The following is a 22,195-nucleotide window of genomic DNA, read 5'->3' as shown; positions in this document are numbered from 1 at the left end:
TTACAAATGTTATGTACTGTATCCCAGTAACAAAAGAATTGTATTAAGCAAATTAAGTGTTACCTGTTCCAAGTCCAGTTCCAATAAATGTTCCCGTGGGTGCGGGTGTGGGCTCAGGTCCGTTGTAATTTGTGGTTGTGAAAGAGGGGCAGCTGGGCATCTGGCAACAGCTTGGGTCCTTGGGGTCGGGCAGGAAAGTGCAGGTCTCATCAACGTTTGCGTACTCTGGGCACCTATGTGTGAACAATTCATTTGTTGATTTGGCTGTAAAATTTGAATCTTTAATGATTTATTTCCATAAATTACATTTTGTCCAAAAACAGGTTGGGTAAGTAGACTAAAAATTATTTTATTTATTAAATAAGGCTTTTTATGTCAGAACGTCATGTCATCATTGGCAAATGACGTTAACGTAATCAGTTTATTAGTAATCTTAAGCTTATTAAACTACGTATATAAAACCCACATATAAAAATAAAATAAAAATATACATTTATTTTGTTTTTTATTTCAAACCATCTGACTATAAAAACATAAAGGACGGCGACCAGTTCGTAGGTAAGGTCGAATAACCCGAGCGAGAATATTTTTTAAGCCTTAATGTAAGACAGTCTTGTTATATAAGAGTCTCATTCAACAAATTCTAAGATTGCGACGAATTTTAAAATGATGATCAAGACTGATTAAGCATCCGAATAACCTTTTCAAAGGATATTCTTTGTTGGTAAAAATCCTATTAAACTTCATTTCATAAATGGAATAATACCTATTTTTTAGCAAGGTTGCATTTTCTGAACAACACCAACGACGATAACACCTATGACCATGGAATGCCTAACAAACAACATAAGGGAAATGACACTGCCTGGACTTTTTCTTCGAAAACTGAAAAAGCCGCTAAATCTTCTTACCTCGTAAGACACCTGTACACATTCTCTTTAGCGTCCTCACATGTACATTGGTAGCTGCATCCGTCATACCAAGTCTGACCCTGCTGGTATGGTTTTCCTTCGTACACACAGAACTCTGTGGGAACAGAAAAATAATGTGTAAGGGCACAGTTCTTTATTTTTTTTCCTTTTAACAAAACCGCCTCTCAAAATGATACATTTTCAGAAATATAAAAATCCAAGACATTTTTATTGATTTTATTCCCCGAGGACCCCTTTTTATTTGCCCTGTTATAGGGGCCATGGGGTTGAGACCATCACCATGGTACTGTTTTATTTTCTCCGCTACTCATTTGAGAAACATGATTTTTTACAAAAAACTGTGGGTAAATTTCAGTGAAAAAAAAAACGATTGGATAAAAGTCTTTTTCATTATACCAAACAATATAATATTGTTGTTGTTAATTAATTTTATACATTAAATTAATATCATGACTTTTTTTATTTCAAGTGGAAAAAAATCAACTCAATTTTTTTTTTACTTTTAACAATTCATTTGTAAAAAAGATCAGACACACTTGTTATTCGTTCAAATGTACTTTTAAGTGTTTGTTGTTTGTATCCGCCTATCAGAGTTAGATGCCCTGATCTTCATGTGTGTATTGTCCCTTGCAACATGTGTACTAAGTTTCGTTTCAATATCTTAAACCGGATTTTGAGTTAACATCATAGTTAAAGTGTTTAAGTGACAATGATTATATAATTATATAAATTGAATTAAAAAAACGTAAGGCTTTGACAATACCATAACTTATTTTCTAAGGGAAACAAAACAATCTTGAGCAAGCCTGGCAAACCAATGCGTCTATGCAGGCTTGATAAAAATGTCAAATATACTTACCGCCTGCGGGTCGCATTGTTGTGGTACGGACCTCTCCCACGTGCGTGATGTAGTTGACACCAAAGTTACACTTGGGAATGTCGCAACAAGGGTTAACCGGATCCTTGATCATGTAACAGGATGGAGGGAGAGGTGGGTAGTGGACACATCTGTTATAATAAAAAAAGATAATGATAAAAATGATAATGATGAAAATGAAAATGATAACAAAGATAATGAAAGTGATAATGATAATAATGATGATAAGGATAATGATGATAATGATGCTAGAATAATAATGATAGTGATGATAATGATGAAAATAATAATAATAATGATAATTATTATCATAATGATGATAATGATAATAATTATGATAATGATAATAATAATAATAATGATAACGGTAGTAATGAAAATGATGATAATAATCATAATAATAATTATACATATCATTGAATATTAAATTCCTGCCAACTAACAAAAACTGACTATTAACAGTGCATTGCAGGCAAATAAATAGAATTACTATATAATCATAGTATGTTTTCTTTCTGTTACCTTTGATATATCATATCATCATAGCAGCGTCATTAAGGTGTTATTCAAAAATATAATCCATGCAAAAATAGTAGTACGGTTTATCAATATAAATTAAGCATACAAAATTATCAATGTTTCTACTTAAATGAACTAAAACATCTTTGCGTCCTCTAATGATGGATGGATTACTTAAATTAAATACATGTAATGTATTTCGACCTCAATTATCACAATTTGAGCTTACTTCTCAGTACACTGGTAATGGCCGCGACTCGCATCGTCACAGATACAGTTGAAGTTGCATCCGTCTTCCCATGTCTGGCCCTGTGTGTACTTCTGTCCATTATAGGTACAGTATCCTGAAATATATCATTTAATGATTTATCATATGCAATTTCTGAAAAGAATATGATAATCAAATCTACATAGATGAATAGTTCTATCAAAAACACTATGATTATCGCATGGTCTCAATTGGAAGAATTTAGATTTCATGGTGATGTAAACATTCAATGAGTTAGTATTAATTATTTTAAATTGTTAATAAAGTTCACATACGGACTCTATTAATTGTAAAAGAAAAAAACCAACTATTAAGTGTAAAAGATCAAGCATACATAATACATCTAAGTCACACAATCATTAACATGTAAACGACCTCTATAGAAATTCAACAAAATAGTTCATCCCGTACCGACGCCTCCGGGGTGAACGTTGTTTGGGTTGACAGTGGGTGGGGCGGGCGTGATTCCTGGTGGGTAGAGCGTGACTTCAGCAGTGTATTGTCCAGATATCAACTGCGAGTAAGCTGGTGGGGCGACGCCCACATGGTTTTGGGTGGCGGGCAGGAAAACGGGGATCTGAATAGGAATCTGGTGGGTGACCGGGTCTGGTGTGCAATCTGGCCTCTTGCAACACTCATCATTGGGGTCGACCACCAAGTGGCAGGATGGCGCCAGATTTGGGTATGATGGACACCTGTGGAAAATATGTTTTTTACTTTGTACAATGCTGGCCTATATACATATATTGCTATTTTTAATAACTATTTATGTAAAAAATCCTTTCATAAAAACACACAATATTTTGAAAATCACCACCATTTGTGGTTGTTTTAAATGATCCATTCAAAGCAACACACACTTTTTATTACCCTGTATTGTTTAACTATATTATACTTGATTATGTTACATACAGCAAATAAACTGAATAAAAATCATCATAAAATGACCCATACTTTTCTTTGCAGGAGTACAGTCCAGTGTAGGCGTCAGTACAGATACATGAGAGGCCACATCCATCTTCCCAGGCCTGGTTCTGTACATAGATCTTGCCCTTGTACAGACATCCATCTAGAAAATACAAACCATAGGTGTTAGGTGTAAATTTAAGACCACAGAAGTTTGGAGAAATATTGAGATTACAGAAGTTTGGAGTGAGTATTGAGACAGCAGAAGTAAGTCACACTCTTTACACTACATAGATTCTTGTTGTTTTTCCCACAGATATTTGGTGACATTTTGAGACGACAGACGTTTGGTGACATTTTGAGATGACAGACGTTTAGTGTAATTTTGAGACGACAGACGTTTGGTGTAATTTTGAGACCACAGTAAAAATGCTCATTTCAGGAGTATTTGTTTTAAAACGTTACATGTTTTTTTTATCTAACAGGCAGGTGCTTTATAGTATTTATTTAACACTTAACCTTTGCAGTAATTTCTTTAATTTGATGTCAATTCTTCACCCTCCTTTCCTATTACTTACAAATACACATGGAAATTCTCTATTTGAGCGGTATTGGGTATCTCACCAAAAAAGCCCCCAAAATCCCTGATTTGATACCTACCAAGAGTGGGTGGCACAAAACCGGTGCCTCCTGTGCCGGGGGGTGGGGTCTCGCCGGATGGCAGGGTTGGGCGAACCTGGGTCATGCCTGGTATAATCATAAGATCAAAACATTTGATTAAATCCCAATAAGACTACATTTTTTATAAGGATTCAATTAGCATATTTATGGTCATTGTATATAGTCAGCCAAAGTGATCTTCAAGAAATTCAGTGTGATATAATTTGTTCTACAAATTCAATATAAAGCTAAATAGGTTTTTGACTAACAAATCCATTCTAACAATTTGTTTCAAAATAAATAGAATTACCACAAAGGGTCATTGATTTGAAAAAGCAATCATATAATACTTAGGATGGTAAGCCTGTCAAACATTAACGAATCTAGTATGCTTCAGTGGTCATTTTGAATATAGTGCTTATATTTATTTTTAGACATGCTCCAGTGAATCCGTTCAATCTATTGGTCAGTTATTTTTACAGTCCAATCAGAACACTTAAATTCAGCTTTTGAATTTAAAATAAATCTTAGACTGTTATTACATATGGCCACAGGTTTAAGAAAACATACCTGAGGGTGGGTTAATTACGTTGATGGATCCGCCGTTTCCGATTGTAGATGGCTTCGTAGATGAAGTGTAGAAGTAACCAGACTGGCATTGAACAGTGGAGCAACAGTCACCCGCTGCTTTCACCAATGTGCAGCCCTTGGGAATGTTGTTGTATGTCGGGCATCTGTGTTGGGGGTAAGGAATTTAAAATGTTGTAAATATTACGAAACCAAGAATTAAAATCAAAGCCATGATTGCTTAATGAGGAAGAAGCATGTTGATATGTGATTTGGGAACAATCTAAGCAGAACATTAGATGACAATAGTTCGACAAATTCATTTATAATCGGTGCAAAATGTGAGTATTTGATAAGAGTTTAAATGAAAAACAGGCAATCTAAAAACGGTCAAGCGACATACGTATTCACGCATCTGTAGTAACCATAGATGGCGTTCTCGCACGTGCACTGTGTGTCACATGATGTATTCCAAGTGTTTCCTTGCTCGTACAGTTTCCCGCCAAAAACGCAACGATCTGAAAAGTAACAAAATAATTTTGAATGTTGAAACATAATTCAAATGAATATATATCTACAGATCTATTGTACATATGTGACAAACAATCTGAATTGGAGAAAAAGATTCCAAAGAAAACATGGACTAAATACAATGTAACACTGGCGCTAAATCTTGTATCCTTTTGTCATGGGATATGTTTGAACTTTTTTTCAAATACAGCTTAAAGTCCTTTTAGAATTTTGTTTTCAATTGTATGAAAATTGTGGAAATTGATGATATAATCTGTTATAAATTGAACATACCGCTTGGGCCTGGCTTAGGGAGCTCATCAGCTGAAAGGGCAAAGTGACAGACATATGTTTATTTACGATGCACCCATGTACATGTAGGTACATATTAAAATCACATATAAAAACGTTTTTTCCAAAAAAAACAACACGGTTTAATAACATTGAGAATTCCAAGAACGAAGTATGGTATAAGTTGAACGGCTTACACTTCTACAGTGACAACATATTTTGAAAGATTTTAGAAAGGTATTTTTTTCTAATTATTTATAAATTCAATACCATCTTAACTGTTACAGCTTTGATCGGGAAAGTAGGCAATGCTCTATGATCAGTGTATGTATACCACGTGATAAATTGCGTCATAAAAGCTACGTCGGAAGGCAATATTTTGATTTGAAATAAGACTTTAAACAAAGATAACGTCACTATTTCTTCACCATTTTAAATGACACATAGCGCAGTCTACGCCGCTTACGGAGCCCCACCTTCGGTCTTTTACCAGAATTTGATTGCGAGTTTGGTTTCTTAAAACACTTCGACAAACCCTTTTCACAATACGGCCGTCTGACGGAGCACTGTCAAAACATTATTTTGGAAACAGGTTTGTCGAAGTGTTTGATGAAACTAATGACCCCGTCAAATTTCGGATATAAAACAAATGCGAGGCTCTTTAAGCGGCATAGACTGCCCTTTGTTTCATTTAAAATGGTGTTGTAAATGAAAAGTTATCTTTGATTTAAGTATTCATTTTAAGCAAATTTTTGCCTTCCGACGTAGGATATATGACGTAATTTATCACGTGGTATACACACACTGATGATCCAAAATCAAAATGTCACAACCTGCTTATACTTACGGCACAAGTCACAGTATCTTCGGCAGTTCTGGGCGGCCCAGCCCCTGTAGTTGACGCACACACTCTTTCCATAGGCGCTGCAGGAGGACAGGACATCGACGCATGGGGGGTGGGCAGTAGGCTGGGTTCCTGAGGGGAAAGAAATAAACGATCTTCATCAAAATCTGTGAGTTTACACTCTTTTGCATTCAATTCAAATGTAAACACACTTTTTGTGTTCAATGTTACATTCATGTTATCTGCTTAGTTATTTCTAATATCAGTCTTGAAATAGAATTTTGGATGAACAACCCTGTATTCTAATACTAGTACTTGGCATAAAAAGTCAGCGAGTTTGCTATATGAAATCTAGAATTTGAGCAAACCCCGAACAGTATTCTACCAATGCTTGGCTTGTTGGCTTGTGCTGATTTTTGACCAGTGCAATACATTGAGGGAATTCATATAAATGTTAAAACAAATTACATTGATTCTCTAAAGACAATTATGTCTGGAAACTAAATCTGCAACAATGGGCTTATGTTCAGAACGTTTTGTTAAAGTTACCAAAGCTGTTAAAGATGCACTCTTACTCCCAAATAAGTTTGAACACAATTTATAATATTGTTTTTAAAATTAAAAAAAAAGGATGAATAAATGTCAAATATAATGGTTCTTATGAAGGAAACTGAGATTAATTTGAACGAAATGAGCAAAAAACACGGTATTTTTACCTTATGAGACTTAAGGTGACCACAGTAAATCTTTTAGCATTCACCAATCATTTAATATTTTAGCGCTTTCCGCTATAAAATTCACGGTTACAATCTTGTTATCAGAAGTTATTATTTTCCATATATGCATTATTTAGTAAGTAGTTAAAGGTTTGTCAGTCAAAATTGATATTTGTTATTCATGGATATGTATTGATTTTGAATAAGAGTGCCACTTTAACGTCATCATTGTTAACTTTCAACTCTTTACTGTTCTGTAAGATTATTGTATGTAATTGCGGTCTTCTCTATTTCTAATAAATTTTGAGACATCTGTTACAGTTATACTCATTTATTTTTAAATATGTGAGCATATCATCAAACATTTTATGTTTAAAAGTTAAACATGATGTAGATATTCACATTATCAACTTTAACATAGTCCTGAACAATCTGCAATAATGTATCTTTTAGCAAAAGCCATACCAACGCCGTTTCCACTGATTGACCCAGATCCCTGGAAAGATCCAGTCTGGGAGTCGAACTCGCACATGGGTTTCTGGCAGCACTCGCCAGCGGGCGTCTCCAGGTGACAGTAGGGAGGGATACTGCTGTACTTCGGGCATCTTAAACATGAAGTGGGTTAATTATAATGTATTGTTGTGATCTTGTCTAATATCTATTCACTCTTTTATTTGAACATTTTATTTGTGTGATCCTGTGGGGACCGAGACTGATTGCTCGACTCCTCGACATAATTAGGTTTCGATGCAGCGTATGTATATTTTATATGAATATTGAAGGAAAGAAATTCGGGACCAAGGTCCGACCTCGAAGGAACGCCGGTTCTCGAACGACCGCTTGTTCGAACGATCGCAGTTTTACTGTATAACGAATGACACAGGATTTAAAAAATCTTTGGTTCAACACTATAAAATACAGGTCATGTCAACTTTGGTTACAATCCACCAATGTTTGACAGAGTTCTCAACACAATGCAAAACTGTTCAGCCTAGTCAAAGTAGCAAACCCTTTCGAGTTGTTTGTCTTAGGACAGCCTATTTCAGCAATAGAATATAAGTTAGGACAGCCTATTGTAGCAATAGAATATAAGTTCAATACTTCAACATCTGCATTCTTGCACTAGGGGGAATACATAAATATATATATATACATAAATAAATATTTTTCCCATAGAAATTAATAAAAGCCATACTGTTTTCATCATGTATTAAAGGAAATATTGTTGGCTGAATATTATAGTTATTTTTGCATACTGAATAGGATTTTGTTGCTTTTATGCGAACAGTTTTATATAACCACAGAATAAACTGTCTTCTGCGTCCAAAAACTAGGTTCATAAATAACACTGTAATGGGTTGAATTCACAAAAAAACTTACAATTGGATGTTGATATACTTACAGGTCTTCGCATTTGTATCTTCCAGAAGAAGAATCCTGACAGAAACACTGGTAGTCACATCCATCACGCCACCTCTGGCCCTGGTAGTATTGCTTTGTCTTGTAAACGCACACGTCTAAAAAACATGCCTGGTTTATAGCATCTAACCACAGTAGCATATTAGCAGGTTAATTTACTTTGAATTAAATATTGGATGAAGAATCATTAACTAGCAATTTTCCTTTGGGATTACGGAGTGAATTTCAAAAAAACAAAGCTGACTTTTTAGTTCACTTTAGCCTATATTTCTTTCCTAATCCTTTAGCTCGAGTGTGACGAAAGCTGAGGAGTTTGCTTCCTGGGTAGAAACCAGCACTGGTGTCCATTTTGAGAGGTCATGAGAAAGTACCCCTGGTGGAGTTCGAACCCACAACCTCCTGGGTGATAAGCGGATACCTTATAATACCACTTGACTATGTTCACTTGATTTTTCTTATTTAAAAAGACTGCCTACCAATGCCATTCTTGTCTACTCCATGTCCACTGGAGGTCTGGGCATTAATCTGTGGGTTGAAGTTACAGACAGGCTGCAGGCAACACTCCCCTGGCTGTCCAACAAGCGTACAGTCTCCTGGCAGGTCATGGTACACTGGGCATCTGAAAGGCCAAAAACGGATTGTTAAAAATTTGTTATTCTTCAAGTTATAATAATAGGTTTAGTCATGAAACAAAAAAACATTTACAATTTTGATCGGTTGCAGATGATTTATATTGAAATTTTAAGCGAAAACTGAGCCCTGTTTTCAGATAAGGTTACTTCAAAATGGCCTTCTTCTCAAACAGACTAAAACAAGAACATGTAGATATATATTTTACTCTGTAAGTGTAGCACATTCATATTGACAACTCTATAGTATACAGGGGTAAATCCAGAATATGCCGTAAGAGGGGGTGTGCATCTTACTTTGAAGGTGCAACAAAACCAAACGTTCTATTTGTCATATGTAGTTTTATAAAAACTAATTAATGGGGTTTGGGGGTCCCCTCCGAAGTAAATCATTAATTGTTAGCTATTTTAGTCTGATATCAATGCTCCATTGTTATTTTTGTTTACAGATATCGACAATTTGAAATCTGCTAGGCATACGCAAGTGGTATAAAAACATTTATTGATTTCTTTGTTTTATTATTGACATTAATTGACAATTAATACCATCAGGCCCTGAATTGAAATAAGTAAATCAACTGGCCACAAACCTGTTACTGCACTTGTATTTGCCGCTTGATCCATCCTCACAGACGCATTCATACTCGCATCCATCGTACCATTTCTCGCCAGTGGCGTAGGACTTTCCCTTGTAAAAGCACTGTCCATAGTAGCCGACAGAGCTGGTATTGTTTCCGCAGAGGCCACAGAACAACTGCAAAATATTTTTATTTCAAATAACCATAAAACTATGTATATTAATATGAAAAATAGTTAGAAAAAGTTATTTAAAATATTCAAATGAGATGTTAGAAAAAAGTAATGTTGGAAAAATCATACGTTTGTGAACCTCAATGTCAGTTCAAGTATCCGAATTTCTGTAGTGTCCGAACAAATTGTTTATTATTATTTTTACTGCTAAAAAGGATATGGTTCAAAGCTTACTTTTTACAATGCAAGCTTGCCATAACATGATTTTTTAACTTACTTAAAATCACGTTGATGGATATGCAGACCATAACAAGTTAAAGAAAACATTTGTTCTTATAAGTTTTCGTCTTAATATTATCTCGGGATCCCAAAATCCCGACCCTTATGCACCAGTCAATTGCAACCACGCCCACCCCATACCCCCCACCCCCAGGTCCGTGGGTTTACCGGGGATAGCCGGGGAAATGGGCCGTGTTTTTATCTTTCAGGTGGCCCCGCAGGGCCGGGTGAATGCGGTGGTTTTGTCTTCGCGCAAAGTAAAGCGGGGAATAGGCCTTACATAGGCTCCCTGGGGTACGGGGGCATTTGGCGGGGATTTTACCATCAGTTCGTCCCCGTAGGATGTGGATTTTACCCGGGGTTGGCTGAACCGAAAGTCAAAGTCCCCGCTATTCCCCGGACCTGGGGGGGGGGTTACAATTGACTGGTGCATTATTGGAACGCAAATATCGAATTCACTTATTATTGCTCATGAATGCATTCATCTCAAAAACATTTTAACACCGTTTGTTTCCAGTCGCCTGAGCAGTTTAATGCAAACATCAGACTCCGGCTTAAAGCGATAATCCGGAAAATAAACCCTTAGCGGTAAAGGCTCTTAGCAAAAATAAAAATAAATTCGTACCTGGCAGTTTTGTGCGACGTAAGATCCCGGCTGAGAGCAGTAGTCACGTCCGTAATTGGAGCAGTCCGGAAGTTGGTCCTCACACTTTGGAGGCATTGCCGTGACAAGAGCTGAATGGATAAGGATATTGATATATAACTAAAAACCGTTCAATCCTAAAAATGTACTTGAATGGTGGAGAATGGCATTCTTCAATTTACTTAATTTTAAGGTCAAGACATCAGATTTAGGAACTCCAGTACCAGCATCAACATGCCTGATATTGCAACAGTCGTTCATAACCGAAATATGAGAAGTCATAATTCGGAAAAAATAAGACCAGTAATGACAGACACATACGTGTACAGAATCCACAGAATTTTGAGCAGTGTGTCTGAGCCCATGAAGCATAGTTTGTACACACGTCGGCGCCATATTGAGCGCAGTTGGTTTCCGCATCTTGGCAGGGGTCGGGAGGTGCTGTCGCGCCTGGGCCCGTAGATATTGGAGGCTGAGTCTTGGTTACTGCAAAGACAAGGGGTTTGAATATATACTGGCTTGAACAATTTGAAAAACAAGGAAGAACGAGGAATGTTCTGTTAACGCCTACAGGTATAGTACATAGATAATGGGCAATATCAATCTTTATAGTACCTGATGAGCTTCTTCTTTTTTTATTCTGCACCCAAAATGCTAATGTACAGAACTAAGGAGTATTCTTTTAGCGCTGACAGGTAAATTTCATAGATTATCGTCATGTCACATGTTACAGTACCGAATGATGAGTGTTTTTCTTCTGCACCCAAAGTCATCTCTATAGTATATGGGCACAGTTAACGTTTACGCTTGATAGATGCTTAAAACAAACGTTTTCATTTTATTACATTATTAAATATGTCCAGCTCATTTAAATTTAATGATCAAATAAAAAAAAAGCATATGATTTTCAACTGGGAAATTTGCAGCCACAAAGCTTTTAAATAAAAACATGATTAATAAAGGCTGATATAGGTTTTACCTGTACACAAATCTTAGGTTTTTGTTATGTTTTGATCATTCAAGTCAAATCAAATTAACATAATAATGCATTAAAATTAATACGTGTCATAATTATGTGCATTCATCAAGTGTAAACCTATGCTAGGCCCCTTTAGAGGATAGCGCTATATATGAATGATGATGTTAAGAGGTAAAGGGATTAATATACTGCCTGGATTACAGACGTATTAATAAAATTGAGACATGTAAACCTATGTCAATCTTATCTACCTTTGCACATTTGACTGATAAGCTTGTCCGTAATACTGTCCAAGTTGCCGTAGCTGTTCACGTGGAAAGAGTATTCCGACGACGGTGCGTCGGCAATGTTGGTCAACTCCACTTGGTTCACCTGGTTGCCGACACCGACAGTGATAATGCCGACGTTCTCTTGACGGAGCTTGTCGGCGGCAGCGATGGCGGCTTGAGGGTTGGCGGACCCGCCGTCAGTGATCATGATAGCGATTCGGGGAACGTTTCCGCGGGCACCTTTGTATTGGCTGAGGACCTGGTTTCCGGTGAAGGTGAAGGCGTCGGCGTCGTTTGTTCCACCGCCGAGGTAGGTCATGGTTTCAATCGCTTTTAGGGCCTGTTGGGTGAATATTAGTTAATATAAAATTAAAGAGTGAGTGGCACTGCTACCAGAGAAGATTCAAGATAATCGACTTTCCATCTTTTCTTTACAGTCTTACTAAAACAATTGTTACTACTTCTCTTTCTTTTATCTCAAAATGATGTTGCGCATGCGCGAATGTCCGCAATGCTAGCAACGCCCATGAAAGTGATGCGACAGTTGACTACTCCATGATTCAATTTCATTAACAAATCAATACAATTAACTTACATCCGGCCTTGTCTGGTGAGCGTTCAGTGAGAATTCGAGGGAGGGGTAGTTACCATACTTGACCACGCCCATTTGCACTTTGTTCGCGCCAATGTCCACCTTTGTCATAACGTCCTGGAGAGGTAAGAGAAAAATGCATTATATCTCAGAGATGTATCCTTTCATAGCCTATGCAAGGACATGTACAAATCGAGGGGTGAATGCGAAAAGGTTCTAAGTGACATTAAATAAAGAAGAAGATAGTACCTTTCGCTTTGGTGCCTCGAAATGTAATATATAAGTATGTTAGAACTTAGAAAATGTCTTATAACCAATAAATGGTCAAAGCAAGACCTTTCACTGTTAAACGGAATAACAGCTTATACAATTAGTAGCAATATAAACGATCATTTTAGGGAGTTTATTTAACTGACAATTTACGTACCTTAAGGAAATGCTCAAGCTTCTGGAAGTTTGCGGCTCCCACGCTGGTGGAAGAGTCGACCATGAACACAACGTCAGCCTTTGTCAAACAGCCTGTAGATATTCAAACAAGGTTTGTTTTTATAATAAGAAAATATTTTCTGGAGGGGAGCTCACACAGAAGCACAAACTACAACCACAATTTAAAACCAGAAGTCTCTGTGTTAATATTTATAGTAGTGGTGCGACACCACCAACGTGAAATAGCAGTCTCGATTTTAAAAGAGACTGTGCATTGACAATTTGAAAGTAATGGTGCAGCACCACCAACGTGAAATAGCAGTTTCGGTTTTATTGAGACTGTGCATTGACAACTTGATAGTAATGGTGCAGCACCACCAACGTGAAATAGCAGTCTCGATTTTATTGAGACTGTGCATTGACAACTTGATAGTAATGGTGCAGCACCACCAACGTGAAATAGCAGTCTCGATTTTAAAAGAGAATGTGCATTGACAATTTGAAAGTAATGGTGCAGCAGCACCAACGTGAAATAGCAGTTTCGGTTTTATTGAGAATGAACATTAGCAGAAGGTCTGCAACGATATATCGAAAATCTTTAGGGGTTTTAAAGACGCTGTTTTTCCTTGATGCAGAATCCCTATAAAATTCCTATTAAGCCCAAGAAAACTGGTTTTAGGAAAATAATCAAAACCGCAGTAATCGTCTTTTGAAAACGCTTCTTCGTTTTCGATTTTTTTCAACAGTTTAATGTAAACTTCATTGTGTCATATAACTTCCTATTGTTTAACAGCTTATGGTTTAGTTAGTCTAATGGTTATATGTTTTACAATGGCACTATCTAAAATATGAATTATGAGGGGCATACATTACGTTCTTGAAAGCTGTATCTCACAGATTGGCATTTTGACAACTTTTTTTTATTTTCTGTCTTGGAACGAGCCAATTTTTGCGAAAATCCATTGAAACTAGTTATAAAAGACTGCTGACAAAGAATCAGATCGCAGATTTTTATATTTAAGTACAAAAATGATGTTTTATGCATTTTCCTTAAACCGTTGGTAACGGTTTAAGCCATAAAACATTAAGTATCGAACGGAAATATGAAAATCTACGATCGGATTTTTTGTCAGCCATGTTATATCATTGGTTTGCAGATATTTACGCAAACAATTGTACTTTCGAAGACAAAATAAGTTAAATAGTATATCTCATGAGGGGCATACATTACGTTCTTTTAGATAATATATTAATAATAATTTGCAATATATTACAATATATTGCCGGCTAAAGTGGTTTCCTATGTTCAAGTATCAGATATAGTTTACAGGTATGTTTTTTTTAGAATCAAATTTATCAACATTTATATTTTTCCATTACAATATGCAATATTTTGTGCTCAAATATTTCATGTCTTTTGACCCGCCAATCGCCATGTACCCATATAAACACATATTATTCCTTGTCACTGATCAAGGGTCATTTTTATCGAATTCATCGTACATGTATATAATTGTGTTGAATGTTTGGACTGAAATAAATAATTGTTCTGTTCCGTTCCGTTCTTTTCAATGATCCACGAACATAGATAACCTCCGCGTGTAAACCTTGGTCAGAAATCTTTGTTTCAATGGTACAATGCAGTTTTCAAATTAAGCCAGCCGATTCAAATGCAACCAATGGTCAAAGTTTCTAATAAGGACCTTCAAAAGACTTTCTATATGCATATTACCAAGTTTCAGAGACCTCTCCGGGGAATAGGCAGATTTGAACATCACGATAAAAAAATCATATCATTAGCAAAAATTTAGACGTAATCGCTTATAATCGAATAAAATAAAATACTGAAATTCTACTCACTAGTAGGTGCTGGCAGCTTCGTCGGATCAGGTGGCAGTTCTATGCAAAATAGAAAAATCATATTTAATTATCAGCGTTTATGTCCCGAAATAGAAATATAAGTTTGAATTTCATTGACAGCGTCGCAATTAACACGAACGCCAGCATTAACAGAATCAATAACAACAACAATTCATAAATGTTGTGCTTGTCTTATATATATTGGCATATACTAAAGATCTACCAGTTGTCATGAAATACAATCAGAAACGAACCCTCTGACAAAATTCCTACCATTGCAAATCTTGGCAGACAGAAGGTCGGTCAAACTGACGAAGGCGTCATGTCATATATCTTTGGCATTTACCTTAGATCTACCAGTTGACAAGATTTACAATCAGAAACGAAACCTCTGACAAAATTCCTACCATTGCAAATCTTGGCAGACAGAAGGTCGGTCAAACTGCCGAGGGCGTCAAAGTTGGCGGAAGTGTACAGATGCCTCGAATCTGGATCAGAGGCCATGGCCTGCAGCTCCGACATATCAACGGCGTTGCCGATACCAACCGCGTAAATGATAACTCCATTGTCTTTTGCAGTTTGCGACTGGAGTTTGACAGTGTCAATTGATCCTGAGGGTTGGTTAGTCAACACCACCGCGATGTGGGGAGCATCGGCCCGTCCCCCATGGAGAGGACTGAAGGACGACCCCGTCGCGTAGTGCAGCGCGTTGGCCACCTTGGGCTGACCGCCATTGTACGGGATGTTCATAATGCCTGTGTTCAAGGCAAAATGATCCCGGTACTGGTTGAGGTCAAACTGGTTTTTGGCACCAGTCCCGAAGGTGACCGCGCTAACCTGGACCTTATCTTGTCCAAGTTGAAAATTGTTCGTTACATCTTTTACAAAAGTCAACTGTTTAAGAAAGTTTTGTTTTCCAACATTGTCGGAAGAATCTAATAAAAATGTCACATCAGCTTTTGTATCACAACCTGCAAGAGAAAATAATATGTGAGTTAAAATTGTGTATGCAAAAGCTTAATATACATGGTATAACACATATGACGTTAAACTATGTCATTTAAAAAGAACATCATTGATGGTAGTAAAAATGAAACTGAATAAAGTCTTACGGCACAATGTAATACCATATGACCATTTTCATTTGAATTGTTCTTAGAATTGGGGCTGCTCTTGGATGTTACGTTACTCTTAGATATGAGTTATTGTTACGTTACTCTTGGATGTTGAGTTATTGTTACGTTACTCTTGGATGTTGAATTAGTGTTACGTTACTCTTAGATGTTGAGTTATTGTTACGTTACTCTTAGATGTTGAGTTATTGTTACGTTACTCTTAGATGTTAAGCTATTGTTACGTTATTTTTGGATGTTGAGCTATTGTTACGTTACTCTTAGATATTGAGCAATTGTTACGTTACTCTTTGATGTTGAGCTATTGTTACGTTATTCTTGGATGTTGAGTTATTGTTCAGTTACTCTTGGAGGTTGAGTTATTGTTAAGTTACTCTTTGAATTAAGCAAGGTTGCTAACTAGGTTGGTACGTTTCTCTAAAGTAATTTCCCTGTGGTTTTTATTTCAATGTTTTGGCCATGCATGTGAATTATTTTCATTGGAAAAATCGTTCTAGTTGTGAGACCATATCATTTTTTATGCAATAATAAGAATGATATTCTTGATCCTTTGTGTAATACATATCGTGTTTAATTTTGCTTGTGGTCAACACATTAATTGTCCTAGTTTTGAGATTTGGTTACGATGCTTCATTTAATGTCTTCATTTCATTCTTCAACAATCGGACCAAAATATATATACACCATAACCTTAATATAAAATAGGCCATAACCTTTACACAAATCTATGAATCGGTGCCTTTAACTGTAAGCACTGATAAGAAAGTTATTTCCCTTCAAGCTTGAGTCGTGGCGACCACTCCTGCGACGTCTAGATTTGGCCACACAATTCTTATCTTAAATGACCTGATAGACTGCGGCGATAAGACTTGCTGCCTTTCCACAAGTCTGTGACGTCCCTGCTCGTTATTTGTTCCAATTTTGCAAAGTCACACACATATACAATGATAGTTTAATGCTTTAAAGTTTAATGTTAAGCAGCCACGACATTATATGTATATAAGTTCTCATTTCATTATATTTTGAGGTGTCTGCAAATTCTATATACTAATTCTGCATTGCAACCATAATCTAAGGCAATAGACAAAGCCTTATAAAATAATTGCATTTTTGCATGTATAATAGTAATGCTAAACGATAAAGGTATCCTTCCATTTTGTGTATAATGACGAATTGATTCAATATGTTCAATATTCATAAAAACCATCGACTTAAATTAAGACTATAATTTCCAAACTACCAACAAAATTGTGCATACGAATGTATGTATATAAGGAAACTATTTTAAAAAATACAAACACTATCACACAATCTTACTCAGTGAGGAAGGAAACAAAACCATATGGCAAATCATTCGATAACACCATGCCGTATTATCATGCTATTGCCACAGATGTATTCATTAAACACTAAACATCAGTTTGAAAATCCCAAAAACTTAACAAGCACAATACATACATCACTGTAAAAACATTACAAAAACAACATTACACAACAGATATCCGCATTGTAAATCATTCCATTACTACTGAATTGGTACATTACCAGTTTTCATTGTTCATCAACATCTGTTTTTCAATCTCTAAAACACAAGCACAATACATATACCACTAAAACACACACCAAAAAAATCAAATTAAAAAAAATCCTGTACATACCGGTCTGAGCTCTTACCGCCCCGAAGGTAACGGCAAGGGCTAGAATGATGGGGCTCATCATTCCTACGAAAGTCGAAAGATGCCAAGATGCCGAGAGCAGGCCCCTTATATACTGGGGTCAACAACGTCTTATCACGTGGTCACCTGTCTAAAAGGATCCAGCTTTATCAATGAAAATTTAGGATTGACCTGGCACATTTTAGGCCAACTCTGGGATGGTTTTGTAAATTTTAGAATTCTATGTAATCTATGTTTTGTTTATACATGTAATTGTAAAATGCCCTATATATGATAGCACTAATATTGTGGGCGTTCTGGTCAAGTGTTTGCTTCCCTTGCATGTCCGGTACGAAAATTAGGTGGGTGGAGCTGTTCTAGGCTTGGCAAGTCATGCATTATGCTATCATTGTGCAAAAAAAATGCCTGAACATTGCAAGACCTAGTTTAGTAGAATGCCCCTGATGCCAACAAGCCCAAATAATGGGGAAAATACTGCATACAAATGATTTTTTTCTGGTATTGTGTTCTTCGACATGTGCATGAACGCATAGATAAAATCTGGCATAATCAAAAGGCGCGAAATAGGTTATTTGCAATGAAAACAGTGCAATTTTCTAAAAATCTATTTTGCAAATGATTGACTGCTCTGTTATTTATATCGATCAATCCTATAAGCAACAGCTTTCTTAGATCCAATTAAAACCAGTATTGAAAACAACCCCTGACAGTACAACTACCCTCCCAGTTCACAACATCATTTACTCTCTGCTATAATATACTACTATAACTACTATAACTAACATAAATCTCTCTCTCTTCTCTCTCTCTCTCTCTCTCTCTCTCTCTCTCTCGCCTTTTACTTTATTGTGCAACCATTTGCTAATCTCAATAACTCGGATTGTGATGCAGTAACTATTACATAAATTCTTATGTAAATAGTTATGATGAAATATAAGTTATCAGCTTAAATTAAGAAATACAACTTATCAGATATGCTATGACAATGTCATGATTATGATGATACTGTGACAAACTTGACCGATGTAAGACACTCAGACGACCTGGGGCCGTATTCAATTACTATATTAGTTAATATATTTAACTTAGTAAGAGCCCCCCCCCCCCCATCCCTCCTCCCCCCCCCCAAAAAAAAAAAAAATCTGCATGCAAAGGATCCATACAACAAATATATATGAGTCAATTGGATGAAACATAGAGGGTATATTTAAGATTCTATTTTGTTTACAAAATTGAACATTTCCATTAAGAAGTTTTATGTATATTACCCCTGGAAGGTTAATATCAAATATCATTCCGATTGATTTTGTAGCAAAATTTGGCCGAGCGATATTTTTGTTTAAAACTGGTGAGTGCTGCTCTGACTGTTTGGACTTAGTTTAGTTTAATCATATTTTATTGCTCTTTTGTAAAGAATTATTTTGCATACAATTCACATGTACATTTACAATCAAATAAAACAAAAAGAACAAATGGGTTGGGCTACAAGTTATTACAACATTAGTTTCAGCCCTTCCCAGGCGTCAATATAGCGTCAAAGTCGTTTAAATCTATGATTAAACGTAACTAGAAAAAAGAGATAACGTTAATTACTTTAGAAAAAAAGAAGAAAAGAATTGGTTGCCACCAAAAGGAAATACAATGTAATAACATCCCAGACCGTTTATATCGTGATTGAGGGTGATATCAAAAGAAACGTTTCGTTAATTTTATGTACTTTAGAACTTCAATAAAAAGCACACTATTTTCATCGTTTGGACTTCAACGGACCAGCATAATACCCCATCTCGCGCGACGTCGTGCTAGCAAGGGTGACTTAGAGTAAATAACTTTATCCACAATCGTTGTTCAATAAGAATAATTTATTGTTTAATTTGGTGGTTTTGTGGAATTTAGTGTTTAGTGAAGTTAGCGTTTCTTTGGAATTGTTTGTGCCCTACTGCGCTCATACATTATAAACACACGATATAAGTCGATTAATCTTTAAACAATCTTGAAGCTCGTTAAATCGTTAAATAAGGTCCACATTTGTACATTACAGGTCTGAGTTTCGATGGTGGTCAAAGACTGATGTCTTAGTGATAAGAGCGGTTTTATGTAAATAGTATTATGCAAACTAGTGGCCTTGATGACGTACCGTTTGGATCAAAAATGTGTATGTTTGCTATTTTCAACTGAAATTGGACGTAAAATACAGGATAATCAATCTTTCTAAGCAAATATATTACGTTGGTTATATTATCTAACGGTAACTTTGTTGTTTTTTCATAGAAAATAGCTTCCAAATGGTGCAGCGACAATATCGGGTCACAAGCATCACAAAGGAACACGTTGGTAGGTCGGGTAGATTAATTCAGTTTCAGAACACCAACCTTAGATTGTCATGATCTGACATGCCATTTGGTGCTTGAAGTACCATAAATTATTTCAATATAAACCTTTTCTAAAACGAATATTTTGCAAATAAGCGGCCTATGTCTGCATTGTACGTGCTGCGATTCAACAGGCATACTGTCAGCTTTGTGCGTGTATTCCGTTCGCAAGTTGTTCGCATCCGTCGGAAAATGGAAACCATAGTTCATGTGTCTGCAAAAAGAATACATAATATCGTATTTCTAAATCGAAATAACATCTTGAAATGAAAAAAAAAACACTTTATTTTTATATTTGCATTTTCGTACTTTTACAGATACAAATATTTGGTGTGTAATCATAAAAAAAGCTTATTTAAATGTCCTGTATCACGTAGAAAATTGTTCAAATTGAGAAGAGACAGATTTTGCATTCTCAGTATGTTTTACTTTATAACAATGCCATTTCTGCATTCAAATGTATTGGTGATCGTATTCGACTTCTCGAAAGCGTTTGATTCAGTCCTCACCTACCGGTACTACCAAGTTTTGCAAGCTCAAATGCTACGGGGCAAGATGTACTACTCTTAAATAAGTAATTTCAATGTTACAGTTAATAGCACGTCTTTTCTGATGGAAAGTCATGGATCTTACTGACGATACCTCTGGTATCCACCAGGGAACGGTAATCAAGCCATTCTATATTTGGCATTCATCAATGACCTGCACGAGTGCGCCACATCTGATGCAAGATTAATTGCCGAGTGTGAACAGTAATATAGACATGTCAAGTTTGTTAAAGATACACAGTGAGATGACGTTTCACCCCGAGAAATGAAAAATTGTCAGTAATACGCACCAATCCAAGGTACAGACCTCGTCACAGGTAAACACTTCATTGATATGTCTTAATGCAAATGAAATCCTGTCAAATTGTATTTAGCAGCATGTTGACGAACATTAAACTCCTTGGTTTTGTCAAACCTGAGCGATAGATGCAATGCGAAGCCAAACTAATGCAGATGAGGTAGATCTACTGGAGCGAGTCCAATCCAAAAGTACTAGGTTCGTTTGCAGCAGCTACATCGAGTAATAAACAACATGATAATTAACATTGATTGGCAGGAGACTGGCACATAAACGCATATTGCTGTTAAGGACTGAGCTGCTTGGATTTTATATTTTTGGAGACCTACTCTGTCGGGTGACCCAAGAGAGGATCTGAGAGCATGGTTCGGAATCTGCGGCCAACCATCAAACCTTTTACCGAGATTCTATGGGGTAAAACCACCAGATAACAACCATCATGACTTCTGTGCCATTAAAGACTTTGTAGATGCCCCGGCTGAATTCATTACAGGCAATATGCCGTCTTTACATGCGTTACAAGACCCAAGCCAAAAGCTGTGTCTTAGAGATTGCACTGAAACAACGATCACATATAAAACAAACACAAACGATAAACATAATACTGAATGCTACAGTTCATCTATTAATAAATATTCGAGTACCGCGTTGGTACGGGCAACGAAAACACTAATAAATTTACTAGGGGCCCAAACGTAAGACCCTATTGTCACAATGAAGCAACCGACATCAAGTAAGTAAACTCTCGCAAATGAATTAAACTAACGATACATATAAGACAAACCATCGAACTTAAATTGAAAACAGTGCAAAGAGTTAAAATAATTGTTTTATTAAACACTGTTAGAGATAGATAATGTAGAGCGTGTTTACAGAATTCATTTCAATGTCACGTTAACATGATGAAATCGGTAAGATTTACTTAGCTTGAACATAACTAATATGAACTTGAAAATCCAATGATGGTTATCTTTGACCCGAATTAATCGAACGGACCTATGGGTGAGACACGGTGCATTACCGTAGTGTACACTTAAATCACTCGCATTGACACAAGTGGTCTTATGCTGTGTGGGGGATGCCACTGCAATTAATTAGAATCTTAAGGAGACAGAGTACTGAAACTTATCGAAACAGCATTCCGTGCACACAATCATCTTTGTAGACAAGGGATGGCAAAAGTGATTAAACAAGCACAAGTGGATAAAACACGCCCCCCCCCCCCTTTACGC

The 22,195-nt window shown here is 36.4% G+C and overlaps 1 protein-coding gene across 2 annotated transcripts in view; it reads right to left on the bottom strand.

The window, feature by feature from the left end:
- LOC128242861 (uncharacterized) overlaps positions 1-17,788 on the bottom strand; it is a 64,609-nt gene extending 46,821 nt beyond the window's left edge. The window contains exons 1-23 of one of the 2 annotated variants that reach the window (XM_052960246.1): positions 17,728-17,788; positions 15,344-15,907; positions 14,937-14,975; positions 13,078-13,169; positions 12,654-12,767; positions 12,041-12,398; positions 11,132-11,296; positions 10,793-10,902; positions 9,729-9,892; positions 8,986-9,128; positions 8,493-8,607; positions 7,556-7,695; positions 6,378-6,506; positions 5,534-5,563; positions 5,133-5,247; positions 4,733-4,896; positions 4,163-4,249; positions 3,551-3,665; positions 3,008-3,291; positions 2,558-2,672; positions 1,792-1,940; positions 912-1,026; positions 64-233 (exon numbers count right to left, since the gene is read on the bottom strand). In XM_052960246.1, coding sequence (XP_052816206.1) covers positions 64-233; positions 912-1,026; positions 1,792-1,940; positions 2,558-2,672; positions 3,008-3,291; positions 3,551-3,665; positions 4,163-4,249; positions 4,733-4,896; positions 5,133-5,247; positions 5,534-5,563; positions 6,378-6,506; positions 7,556-7,695; positions 8,493-8,607; positions 8,986-9,128; positions 9,729-9,892; positions 10,793-10,902; positions 11,132-11,296; positions 12,041-12,398; positions 12,654-12,767; positions 13,078-13,169; positions 14,937-14,975; positions 15,344-15,907; positions 17,728-17,788 — 3,538 coding nt within the window. Of the gene's footprint in view, positions 1-63; positions 234-911; positions 1,027-1,791; positions 1,941-2,557; positions 2,673-3,007; positions 3,292-3,550; positions 3,666-4,162; positions 4,250-4,732; positions 4,897-5,132; positions 5,248-5,533; positions 5,564-6,377; positions 6,507-7,555; positions 7,696-8,492; positions 8,608-8,985; positions 9,129-9,728; positions 9,893-10,792; positions 10,903-11,131; positions 11,297-12,040; positions 12,399-12,653; positions 12,768-13,077; positions 13,170-14,936; positions 14,976-15,209; positions 15,242-15,343; positions 15,908-17,727 lie in introns of those variants that run through there. The other variant, XM_052960248.1, reaches the window with a different exon arrangement.
- Positions 17,789-22,195: the final 4,407 nt, after the last annotated feature.

Source organism: Mya arenaria, chromosome 8, assembly GCF_026914265.1.
Source record: "Mya arenaria isolate MELC-2E11 chromosome 8, ASM2691426v1".
Taxonomy (NCBI): Eukaryota; Metazoa; Mollusca; class Bivalvia; order Myida; family Myidae; genus Mya; species Mya arenaria.
The sequence above is the reverse complement of the archived record's forward strand: the minus strand, read 5'-3'. Positions and strand labels throughout refer to the sequence as shown.